The sequence below is a fragment of the Equus asinus genome, chromosome 27 (genome assembly GCF_041296235.1).
Source record: "Equus asinus isolate D_3611 breed Donkey chromosome 27, EquAss-T2T_v2, whole genome shotgun sequence".
Classification (NCBI taxonomy): domain Eukaryota; kingdom Metazoa; phylum Chordata; class Mammalia; order Perissodactyla; family Equidae; genus Equus; species Equus asinus.
In genome coordinates this window covers 33,461,197-33,473,548 of record NC_091816.1, presented here as the reverse complement: position 1 = coordinate 33,473,548, position 12,352 = coordinate 33,461,197, and the positions used below count along the sequence as shown (strand labels likewise).

General features: G+C 46.0%; 1 protein-coding gene across 13 annotated transcripts in view; it reads left to right on the top strand.

The window, feature by feature from the left end:
* Positions 1–356: 356 nt before the first annotated feature.
* MCPH1 (microcephalin 1) overlaps positions 357–12,352 on the top strand; it is a 235,481-nt gene continuing 223,485 nt past the window's right edge. For 8 of the 13 annotated variants that reach the window (XM_014857434.3, XM_070499949.1, XM_070499956.1 and 5 more), the window contains exons 1-3: positions 1,220–1,362; positions 3,280–3,371; positions 6,765–6,883. In XM_014857434.3, coding sequence (XP_014712920.3) covers positions 1,323–1,362; positions 3,280–3,371; positions 6,765–6,883 — 251 coding nt within the window. In that variant the 5' untranslated portion in view covers positions 1,220–1,322. Of the gene's footprint in view, positions 956–1,219; positions 1,363–3,279; positions 3,372–6,764; positions 6,884–7,893; positions 8,034–12,352 lie in introns of those variants that run through there. The other 5 variants (XM_070499953.1, XM_070499951.1, XM_070499961.1 and 2 more) reach the window with 4 other exon arrangements.

The following is a 12,352-nucleotide window of genomic DNA, read 5'->3' as shown; positions in this document are numbered from 1 at the left end:
TAAGCTACGAGGGCATCCCTTTAACTTGAAAATTGTGTTGTTCATTAAGTTTGGAAGTAGAATTCGTTCTGCATGATGGAACACCAAGATGGTACTGAAATCATTGGAAATGGACGTTTTTATATATTTGGTAGCATGTTCTTTGATACAGATGGCATGGATCCTTCCACCGAATCACTGGTTCAAGGAGATTACACAAGAAATTTTTATCAACAGACGGGCAAGACCTTCCCTGCCCGGAGTGTCATCCCCTGGCGAGCTCGGGCTGATTGGCCCCAGCGGGACACGTGCGCGCAGCCCTCGGGGTGGAACCTGCCCCGCGTCCCTGCAGGGCGTGGGCGGGGCTCCGCGGGCGGGAGGTTTGAAGCCGGGAGGCGGAGCTGCGGGGCCGCACGGCTGGAACTGAGCGCCGGGCTCGGCCGCTCCCGCCCCGATCCATCCGCTCCGGGATTTGGGAGCGGCAGAACTCAAGGACGACCGCTAGGCGAGGGGCATGCCTCTTGGGATTTGAGGTCCCGGGTCCCCTCCGCGGGGTTTGAGGTCCCTGGTTCCCCCGCGGGATAGGAGGTCCTGGGACCCCACCCCTCCCCAGCGGACATCGGAGGCCAGGGTTCTCCCCGCGGGGACCTGTGGACCGGGGTTCTTCCCGCGGGGACCTGTGGACCGGGATTCGTCGTGGACATCGGAGGCCCGGGTTCTCCCCGTGGAACGGGAGGCCGGGGTCCCCAGGGGCGCGGGCCCTGGCCTCGCGCGCGCTCGCCGGGGCGAAGAGGGGTCGTGGGTCCGGCCCTCTGGGCGTCCTTCCGCGCGCTGAGGACAGAGCGGCGCCCGGGAGCCCGATGCACACGAGATGCGGGTGACTTTACGGCGTCGGAGACTCCGAGCAGTTATCCTCAGGGCCCCGAAGACTGCGAGCGGGACTGTGCCCCATCCCTGCTGTCGCCACCCCCTCCAGGTGAGTCCAGGTGAGGCGCCGGGAAGCTTCTCAGCCACCTTACGGACACAGAAAGGTTTAAAGCGGATTTTATGGGACATCATCCCCGTAACTTCCGAGAGGACAGAGAGAGCGCCTCACGGAGGACGCGAGCCCGAAATCTGGGAGGGGGAACGGTCAAATGTGGGACCGCAAAAGCCCATTTCCTCATTTTCCGCGGGGGCGGGGCCTTAGTCCCCGCCCACCCCGGCTGTTTGGAAAATGCGGACGAGTGGATTTCCGCGGAGCCGGACGGGAGCGGCGCGGGTCTGCTGTGCGCATGCTCAGTGCCGCCCGCTCCGTCTAGCTCCGCCAGTCCCGCGCGCCGGTGTGGATCCCGTAGGCCCTCATGGCGGCCCCCGGGACCGCGGGGAGCTCGGTCCTGAAAGGTGAGGGGACCTCCTGTTCCGTGGAGTGGGGAGGGGTCGAGATGGCGGCGGCAGCCGGTGGGCTGGAGGACGGGCCGGGTCACGGCGAGCGTTGACTGGGCTGGGGGGCCCGCGGGGAGGCCACGTCGGCCCTCCCGGAAGTCGGCCGCCGCCTGTGGGGTCGCGGGTGGGGCGCCCCTGAGTCTAGTGACCGTCGTTGTGCTGTGGGAGGGAGTGCTGTGCCCGAGTCCAGTGACCGTCCCCGTGCTGTGTGTGGCCGTCCCCGAGTCCAGTGACCGTCCCTGTGCTGTGGGGTCGCGAGTGGGGCGTCCCCCAGTCCAGTGACCGTCCCTGTGCTGTGGGGTGTGGTGGGGGTGTCCCTGAGTCCAGTGACCCTCCCCGTGCTATGGGGTCGGGGGGGGAGGTTGTCCCCGAGTCCAGTGACCGTCCCCGTGCTGTGGGCTGTGGTGGGGTGTCCCCGAGTCCAGTGACTGTCCCTGTGCTGTGGGGTCGCGAGTGGGGCGTCCCCCGGGCCAGTGACCGTCCCCGTGCTGTGGGGTGGAGTGGGGGCTGTCCCCGAGTCCAGTACTTTAACTGTCCCACCTGGGCTGGGTGAGGCTGCTGGTGCAGGCATGACGGGATTGGGAGGGGTCAGGGGTGGGTCTAGGGCAGAGAGAAATGGGTTGATTTCCAGCTTTCTCCCAGGTCTTTGCCTTTGCAGGGTCGGGTGAATTTAGGGGTGTGGGGCAATTGTGAAACTAGGAAAATAGCAGCTCCTCTCCCTGTTTGTGTCAGCGTTTGTTGTTATGATACTAGGATCGACCTCTCGCTGAGGAATGACAGTGTCAGGGCCCTGTGCTCACCCCTTGGTTGATAGGGCCTTAATTGTAACCATCCCAGCAGCTCTATTTGACCTCATTTTACAGGTGGGCAAAGTAAGGCGTGGAGGCTCGGGTACTTCTCCCCACTCACCCAGCTAGTCAGTGCAGGTGCGATTTGAGCACCTGAGCTGGCCCTGTAATCGCTGTGTTCTGTGCCATCCCAGGTGAAGTCAGGGGGCAGCTGGGATTGCTGAGGAGGATTGGAGCCATGGACATGTAGGGTTAGGTGTTGGAGAGAAGGGGTGTGGGTAGTAAGGATCTGTATTGAGGGGCCTGGAGTAGTGTAAACACCTTCCAGTGGAAAGACAAGACTGGAGGCATTACATAAACTCTAATCAGATGTGGCTATTTTTCTAATGTTAGCGTTTTGTTAACTTAACCTGACTTTTGACTTCACTCAGAATTGTTTAGAATGGCACACTTGGAAATTCTTTTAAAACATCAGCTTTTGAGAAAAAGATACCTGCTGGCACAGGGGTCCACAAACTGCTCCATGATTCCCAAATCCTTCCTGCTGCCTATTTTTATAGGGCCTGCTAACTAAGAATATTTTTTACTTTATTAAATAGTTAGAAAAAAAAAAGAAGAAGAATGACACATGAAAATTATATCAGATTCATACTTCAATGTCTGTAAGGTTTTATTGGAACACAGCTTCGCTTGCTCATTAATGTATTGTCTTTGGTTGCTTGTGCTACAGCCATGAAATTAAGTAGTTGTATGGCCCGTAAAGCCTAAAATATTTGCTATCTGGTCCTTTACAGAAAACAGACTCTTGCACTGGAAAAGTTAAGCCTGGTTTAAGAATTTGGAGAGAGTATTGAGTGTTAAGAATGTAAACTGTGATGTGTGTGAGTCAAGTTGTTCTTTGCTTGAAATTTTAAGAACCATAATAGCACTCATGCTATTTTGAATAGGCTTCTAATAGAAGTTTTAGAAGAAATTTTGAATTTACTTTTTAGTGTAAATGGAATAAGAAAAAAGTCTATTAAAATCCTTGGGTGAGGGATGCTGGAATTTCAGATATATTTTGTGCTAATGTCCTGTTTGTTTCCAGATGTAGTGGCATATGTGGAAGTGTGGTCGGCCAATGGAACAGAAAATTATTCAAAGACATTTACAAACCAACTTGTGGATATGGGGGCAAAGGTAAGAAATTCATTTTGCCATTGCTACGTATGGCAGTCTTCTGATACATAATGAGATATAGTTGCATTTTCTTATTTTGAGAGTTAGTACTTAGAACATTAAGGACAAAGAAGACAATGGTAAGTGGCAGGAGAAAAAAGAAAAGAACCATGATCTGAAGAGTTTAGACCAGTAGGATTTATAGAAGAGTTGGTCTTGTGGGTGGTGTGAGAGGAGAACTCTATGATGAAAATATGGATTCTGCTATTGGTTGCTTGGATGCATGGTGCTGTTAATCAAAGTGAGGAATACAGGAAAAGGAACAGGTTTTTAAGAGAAGCTTGTGAATTTGGGCATATTGAAAATATCTGATAGACGTGGATATACAAATCTGGAACTTGAGATAGTCAAGGCTAGAGACCCTAGGGATCAGGTGAGGCTGCCGGTGTGGGTAAGGTTCCAGGTGGTTAGAATGAAAAATGCTGAAATGCTAAATCCTATTTAGTATTTCAAAGGCAAGTGACTGGAGCTGTGGACTAAGGGACAAAGATAGAGAAGAATGCCAGGAGAATCCAGAAAACAAGTCTGGAAGTCAGAAGAGAGACAAACTTCAATGATGGAATTTTAAGACACTGCAGACTCTTCGGAACAGTTAAGACTGAGAAGTGTTCTTTAGGTTTGAAAACTCTGAAGGTCGTTGTTGAAGAAAGTAGTTCAGTTTCCAGCAAACTGGAAAAGGGGATGGAAATTGGTCCAGGAGTCACTGAGCTATGGGGAACAGAGATGGTGAAAGTAGACTGCTCTCAGAGGCAGTTCACCGGTGAACAAAGCATGTGTGTGTCTGTGAGTTAGGATTTGGGGGGGATGGCTGCTAGGCTGAGTGAAGGGAGCGATGAGAGCGAGTGAGAAGATGTTGATGGTGGGCCGTGAGTAGGGTGAGGAGAGAGCTCCCAGGGCATGAAGTCTGAGAAGGCAGTCACCCTCAGGCAAGGAGTGAATGCTCCTAAATTTTGTTTGGCTCACCCTGCTGGGTATCCTGGTGGAGAGATCAAAGGCCCAGAGCAGACTGGGGTGGAGAGCAATCAGAATGTAGGGGTAGGGCTGGCTTTTGGGCCTGAGAAGACACCTTTTTTCTGATACATTGGAAGGTAGGAACCCGAGGGAGTTTCCGTCTTGTTTACCTTTTACATACTTGGGTTACTGACATGTTCTTGTGGCTGAGAAAAAGCCATGGAATACATGAGTTGACAAAATGGCTTTTGAGGGTGGTATGTATTAAGATCTTAGATCTCTTGAATCTTTTCGTGTTTTGCCTTTTTCAAAAATTTTCAAATAGAAAAGCTGGAAGAGTAGTACAGTGAACATAGATCCAGCAGTTTTTAATCCCTTAACATACTTGCTTTGTCTCATTTTCTCCATAGAGTATATTTATGTGTGTGTGTGTGTTTTCCTGAACTATTTGAAAGTAAGTTGCAGATATCATAATTTGCCCCAAATATATTTAGTATCTATCCTTTGAAAACAAGGACATTTCCCTGTATAACAAAAAGACCATTGTCACATCTGAGAAAATTAACAATGATTTCCTAAGTTTTTTTGCAGCAGTTGAGTGAATTCATACTTCTGCCAATATACGAAAGCTCCATCGCTCTATATGCTGGTTTTCTCAGTCTTTACTTTCCAGTGTTTTTATCATTGTATTTTGAATTTGCGTTTTCCCACACATTTTCATATATTTGTTTTGAAGAGGCTGTTCAAGTCTCCAGCTCATTTCCATTGGGTTTTTCATTTTCTTCTTGATTTGTAAGCATTCTCTGTATTTTTCAGTTGACCCCTTTGTTGGTCAGATGAATTGCAGTATTTTCTGTCACTCTGTTCCTTGTCTTTTTACCTTCTTAATGTATCTTTTGATGATAATTACAATAGTTCATTTCTTTATGGTAAGCCTTTTTGTGTGTCCTGTTTAAAAAAATCTGTTCCTACACCAAGGTTATGTGGATTTTCTCCTATGTTATTTTTCGAAAGCTTTATCATTTTGCCTTTCACATTTAGACTTTCAATACATCTGGAATTGATGTTTGTATATAGTGTGAAGTAGTTTCATTTTTTTCCCATATGAATATTCGTCTCAATACCATTTATTGAAAAGACTGTCCTTTAACCAAGCTCCGCAGTAATACCTTTGTCTTTAGTCAGGTAACGATATATTTCAGAATCCATAGACAGTCATGCACCACGTAACTATGATTCGGTCGGTGACCGACCACATACATGTCACTGGTCCCTTAAGATTAGTTCCATATGGCCTAGGTGTCTCGTAGGCTATACCATCTGGGTTTGTGTAAGTACACTATGATGTTCTCACGATGAAATGGCTTAATGGAGCGTTTCTCAGTAAGGGATGCATGACTGTATTCTGTTGTTGTGACAAATCACGCTGTCTTAATTGCTGTAATAAATCTTCATCAGGCTCCCCCTTTGTTCGTCAACGTGTCCTGGCTATTCTTAGCTGTCAGTCTTTCCAAATACATTTCAGAATCAGGTTGTCAATTTACACCATAATCTCTTTGGGCATTTTGATTGGGATTGGATTGATCACAATAGATCAGTATGGAGAGAACTGACGTTTTTATGAAATCGAATCTTCCCAACCCATGACCCCATATGCTTTTGTTGATTTAGATTTCTTTAACTTCTTTCAATAATGTTTTATAGTTTTCTTGGTCATATTTGATGCTATTATAAATGGTATTTTTTAAATTCCTCTTTCTAACTCCTGTTGGTATTTGGAAATAAGTTTTGCACATACACCTTGTGTCCAGAAAACTTACCAAACTCACTTATGAATTCTGTGGCATTTTTGAGATTTTAAAACTGTACACAATCAAATCCTCTGCACACAGGACAGTTTTATTTCTATTTTTTCTAACCCTACACCTTTTGTTTCTTTGCCTGACATACCCTGCTGGCTAGGGCCAGTTGCGTAGAATGCAGATGTCAGCCATCCTTGCCTGGTCCCTTTTCTCAAGGGAAAACTTTTAGCATTTTGCCTGGTGCAGTTTTGTACCAACTTTCAGATCCTAATTTACTAAGAATTTTCCTCACGAGTAAATTTTTTAATTGCAGCAAATGGGTTTTCTGTATGTATTGAGATGATCATATTATTTTTCTCATTTACTTTCTTAATGTAGTGAATAATAATGATTGATTTTTTAATGTTAACCAGCTTTGCAGTCCTGGAATAAACTCATGTGGTGGGGATGTGTTATCCTCTTTGTATATTGGTTGATGCAGTTTGCTAATATTTTTTTGCTTGTTTTGCAGGTGTCCCCAGGAGTAACAGTGGCTTTGTACTTATGAAACTGTGTGCAAATAGTGATAATTTACATTTTGTTTTCTACACTTTATCTACAGGTTTCAAAAACTTTTAACAAACAAGTAACTCACGTTGTGTTCAAAGACGGATACCAGAGCACTTGGGACAAAGCACTGAAGAGAGGTGTGAAGCTCGTTTCAGTACTCTGGGTTGAAAAGTAAGCAGTTTCCCTCATTTTTTTCCTTAAATATCTAGTGTTGGGAAAGTGTGAAGATGTTTTGTGTGGATCAGATAAAGTGTGACTTCCATCTTTTTTTCTACCTTGTACTAGAGCAAGTCATTGAACATCCTCCAGCCTCAGTCTGCACAGCTGAGGAATGGATATAGTGTGGTCCTAACCCTGCCTGGCGGGGAGACAAGCTGGCAGGCCCTGAGACAGGGCTGTGCTGGGTGTATTCAGGGAACAGTAAGGAGGTGAATGTGATGCAGCAGATTGTACTAATCTGCTGGGGCTGCCCTAACAAAGTACCACAGACTTGGCCATCTAAACCACAGAAATTTATTTCTCACAGTTCTGGAGGCCGGAAGTCCGGAAGTCCAAGATCAGGTTGTTGGTAGGGTTGATTTCTTCTGAGGCCTCTCTGCTTGGCTTGCAGATGCCTGTCTTCTCTCTGTGCCTTTTTCTGGTTTCTCTGAGGGTCTCTGTCCTAATCTCTTCTTATAACGACACCAGTCATCTTGGATTAGGGCCTACCCTAATGACCTCATGTAGCGTGATTGCCTCTGTAAAGGCCCTGTCTCCAAGTTCAGTCACATTCTGAGGTACTGGGGGTTAGGACGTCATGGGAGTTTGGGGGGGACACAAATAAGCCCAAAACAGGAATGATCAAGGGGAAGCTTAGGAGGAGATTGAGGTCAGAGAGGTAGTAGGGCGTCACAGGATGCAGGTTCTTGTGTGGTGTGATGCAGAAGAGAAGTGTGAGAACAGGGGCAAAGGGCAGGAGCAGGGAGAGTGAAGGGAGGCTGTTCGATGATGCAGGCTAGAGATGTTGCTTGCACCAGGGTAGCAGAAGTGCACTTGTGAAGAATGGTAGATTCAGGATATACTTTTTTTTTGGAGGAAGATTAGTCCTGAGCTAACATCTGCTGCCAGTCCCCCTCTTTTTGCTGAGGAAGACTGGCCCTGAGCTAACATCCATGCCCATCTTCCTCTGCTTTATATGCGGGACACCTACCACAGCATGGCTTGCCAAGCAGTGCCATGTCCACACTGGGATCCAAACTGGCAAACCCCAGGCTGCCGAAGCAGAACGTGTGAACCTAACCGCTGTGCCACTGGGCTGGCCTCTCAGGATATACTTTTAAAGGTAGTGACACACTAGATTTCCTGAAATTTGGATACGAATTTGTGGAGAAGGGGAGGAGTCAAGGATGACGGAGGTTTTTGGCCTGAGGAACCAGAAAGATGGGCTTGTCATTTACTGAGATCGGGAAGGCTTCAGAAGGACTAGATTTGGGGGCGGTGATCAGGAGTTGTGTTTGGATGTGCTGAATTTGGGGTGTTTATTAGGCACCCATGTGGAGGTGTCAGGTAGGCGGTTGGATGTATGACGGGGGAGCTCCTGGGAGAGGTTGGAGGTAAAAACGTGAGAGTGCTCAGAGCACAGGTGTTTTTAAAGCCACGGATCTCCATGTGATCTCTTAGCGAGTCTGGAGGGGGCAGGGAAGAGCCCCCAGGATTGGGTTCTCCAGTGTTAGAGGTTGGGGAAGAGAACCAGTGAGGATGGGGTTCTAGAAGTCAGGTGAAGAAAGCTTTCAGGGAGGGGATAATGATCAGCTGTGGCAAGGAGGTTGAGTAAAGGCCGGTCTAAGAGGTTACCACTGGAGTTAGCAACGTGGAGTCTCTGGAATCTTGACAAGCAGTTTTGACAGATTAGTGGGAGCAAGAGATATTTGAGTAGAAGTTGGGGTTGGAAACAGTGCATGAGGACAACTCTGATGGGGAACAGAGATCTGGGGCAGTATGTGGAGGGGGATGTTGTAGAAATGGTTGTTCAAGATGGGAGAAATGACAGCATCTCCATCTGCTAACGGAACTGATCCAGGAGAGGGAAATTTTGATGATGCAGAGCCAAGTGGAGACATTTGCCCATGCAAGTGCGTTGCTTGTGTAGATGGCTCAAGGGGGCTGTGGGGCTAGACTCTAGCAGACAAGTCAGTGGGTTCTGTAGGATATATAGGTTGTATCCTATGGCTTGTGTAGAATCAAGGATGGATTTTTCTGTATGGACAGGAGGGAATGCAGAGTGTGTGGGGACAGTTGCTGCTAAGAGGGGATGTGGTATCAGGACTTGTGGAAATTCTTTTCTGATTGTTTCTGCTTTATTAGTGAGAGGAAGCAAGATTGCTTTCTCAGAATGAGAATGGGAAAGAGGTTTTTGAGCTTTGAAGAGAACACGTGGAACAGTTGTCTAGGAACCTGGAAGAGTGGATAGATCAGGGAGGTGTCCTAGAATTACTAAGGGGCGGGACTAAGGGCTCACTTGGGGATGGTGGTTATAAGTGAACATGAGGCCAGAGGAACAGGCCCATTATTTATCCTCTAGGGGGAAGGAGGCAGAGTGTTGGATTTAACCACGGTTGGATTTTGCCAGGCAGCCACCATCAAGGGATATGCAAAGCAGTGGTGATGATGATGGATCATGGACTCCAAACTTGATGTGGGGGTTCGTGAAGGAAAGGAAGGTGGGAAGGTTGTTCTATTAACAGATCATAGGTCTTAGTTGGCTTGAAATATTGTTGGGGTTGGACAAGAGGCTGTGTTTGGAAAGATAGGAGGGGCCTGGCCTGGTGGTGCAGTGGTTAAGTTAGCATGCTCTGCTTCGGTGCCCTGGGGTTCGCCAGTTTGGATCCCAGGTGCAGACGTAGGCACTGCTTATCAAGCTATGCTGTGGCAGGCATCCTATGTATAAAGTAGAGGAAGATGGGCATGGTTGTTAGCATAGGGCCAATCTTCCTCAGCAAAAAAAAAAAAAAAAAAAAAGAGGAGGCTTGGTGGCAGATGTTAGCTTAGGGCTAATCTTTCTCAAAAAAAAAAAATTGGAAAGATAGGAGGATGTAGTTGGAGAGTATGATGCTTGAAATGTAGATTATGGAGGGCACACAGAAAATGGAATAAAATCTATGGTACCTACTCTCTTTGTAGGACCCCCTTTCATTATAGGGCCAGTTAGCCTTGAAGTAGTTCTTGATTCAACAGTAAGAAACAACTGCATACTAGGTGCTCTGGAGAAACTAGAATGGCTGTGACACAGCACTTCAAAGAATTTGTAACCTAGCTGAAATGAGCAAATAAAATGTCATGGTGGAGCCGTCAGGGCCACTGTGACCACAACTCCAGGGGGCCCCGCTACACTGCGCAGTGTCACCTGGAGAAATTTACTTTACAAGGTCAGAGTTCCTCACATAGGGTTGAGTGGCGGTGCCTTATTGTTAAATTTTTTTTTAATTATAGACTTTATTTTTTAGAGCAGTTTCACACATCATCAGCCAAAGTCTGTGCCTTATATTTTGCTTTGCTGCTTTCATATAAATTTATTCTAGTTTTCTAAAAAAGCAACAGTGTGACTTCTGGATTTTCACCAGAGACATTCCATTCTCCAGAGGCATTTATTCTATTTTAGCCCAAGACAGTTCTCAAGTGGCCAGTATGGGATTTCCTACCCTGGATAGTCAGACAAGGGGACAGGGCAGGCACAATACCAAAGGAGTTCTAATTATTAGGAAATATAAGTGAGTGTATTTTTAGTGAGAATGTAAAAAGAGATTTAAGCCTTTTATTGCTATGCATGTATGTCTATAAATACAGTGTTATTACTGAGTGGCTTTAGGGGGTGGGTCTTTAGTGGGTGTGGCCTTCATATGATTAGTCTAGGGAAAAGCAGTCAAGGAAGCTAAATTACAACTAAAGAAAGAAGGGAGAACTATTTCATCTGAAGATGAAATTTTATTTTTTCCTTTTTTTGAAATTTTTGTCTTAAAATGTTTTTAGGAAATCTGTCTTAAATGTGTAAGTTTGTTGAATGACCCTAACAACATCCTTGAGCATATTCTTTTCCCTCAGTACAAGATCCAGTCTAGGATGCAGTATTGTTCATAATTGCCTTGTCTCTTCTGTAGTCTCTTTAGGCTGGACCATTTCTTTATCTTTTATGTCTTGGCAATTTTTGAAGACTCCAGTCTCGCTCTCCACGCTTTTGTTTAGAATAAGATGCTCTTGGTTTGTCTGATGTTTTCCTGTGATTAGATTCCGTTTTTGGTTTCCGGCCCAGAATGCTCCATGAGTATGTGTGTCCTACCCAGAGGCCCCCAGTGTTCATCTGCCTCTTATTGGTGATGCTCATTTTGATTACCTGTTTGTTGATTTTTCCGCTGTACAGTTACTGTTTGTTTCCCTTGAAACCAGTAAGCCACCTGTGGGGAGACAGTTTAGGGTCATGCAGACTTCCTACTCCTCGTCTAGTCTCCCCGGCTCCCCTGCCTGGCAGGAGCAGCGTCCAGTCATGATTCTTGCCTGAACCACCCTCAACTCTGCTTCTTCCAACATGGTTACTTTCCAAGTCCCACGCTTTCTCCCGTGTCCCTGGCAGTGCCACGCTGTGCTCTGTAATGAAGAGCCTTCCCTTCTCCCACACTGACTGACTGACTGGTTAGTATCAGTTCATGGATTCCTGTATTTCTCAATGGTTTGTAATCCATTACTGTCTGTCTGGTGCTGGGATTGTTCAGATTGGATGGTGGCAGTCCCTTCAAGCTGGCTTTTCTGTCATGGTGACATGTCCGTCCTTTTCATTTGAGCACTTCTTTACTGACTGGCACCTTGTGCCTGCTCTACCCCAGCCCTGGCACCAGCCATTTCTGCAAAGACCTGTGATTCCTTTGAGTGCGGAATAGTATTAGAGATGAAGGTGTGGGTGCTGGTGGGCTCGCGGCTATGGAGCTTCACTGCTTCTTGGCCATTTGAGCAAAGGTAGGAAATATGTTTTCTTCCTTTCCTCCCTTTTCCTTTGCTATTTTGAATGATTTGATCTGTTGGTTTTTTAACTAAAACTCTTGCCATTATTTTTACTTATTTACTTTTAGTGATTGCTTTAGGGGTTAAGATATAGATCCTTAATTTTTCTGAGTCTGCCTTGACTTAATATTGTACTACTTCACATAAAATATAGAAACCTGGTAATTGTGTGTGTCCATTGATTCTGCCCTACCATCCTTTGTTAAGATTGTCATATGTTACATCAAATGCCTTATAATCTACAAGACAGTGTTATAATTTTTGCTTTAAACAGTTGTCTGTATTTTACATAAATTAAGAGAAAAAATAGTGTGTCATATTTACCTATGTATTTTTCCTTTCTGTTGCTCTTCGTTTGTTCCTGAAGATCTGATTTTCCTCTGGTATTATGTCCTTTCAACGTGAATAATTACATTTGACATTTCTTTTTTTTTTAAGATGAAATTCACATACCATAAAACTCACCCTTTGTGAGTTTTTAAGTGTGCAATTAAGTAATTTTTAATATATTCTATTAACGGAGATTTGTAACCATCACCACTATCTAGTTCAAGAACATTGTTATCACCCCCAAAACCTTTCTAGCCGTTAGCAGTCACTGCCCATTGCCCC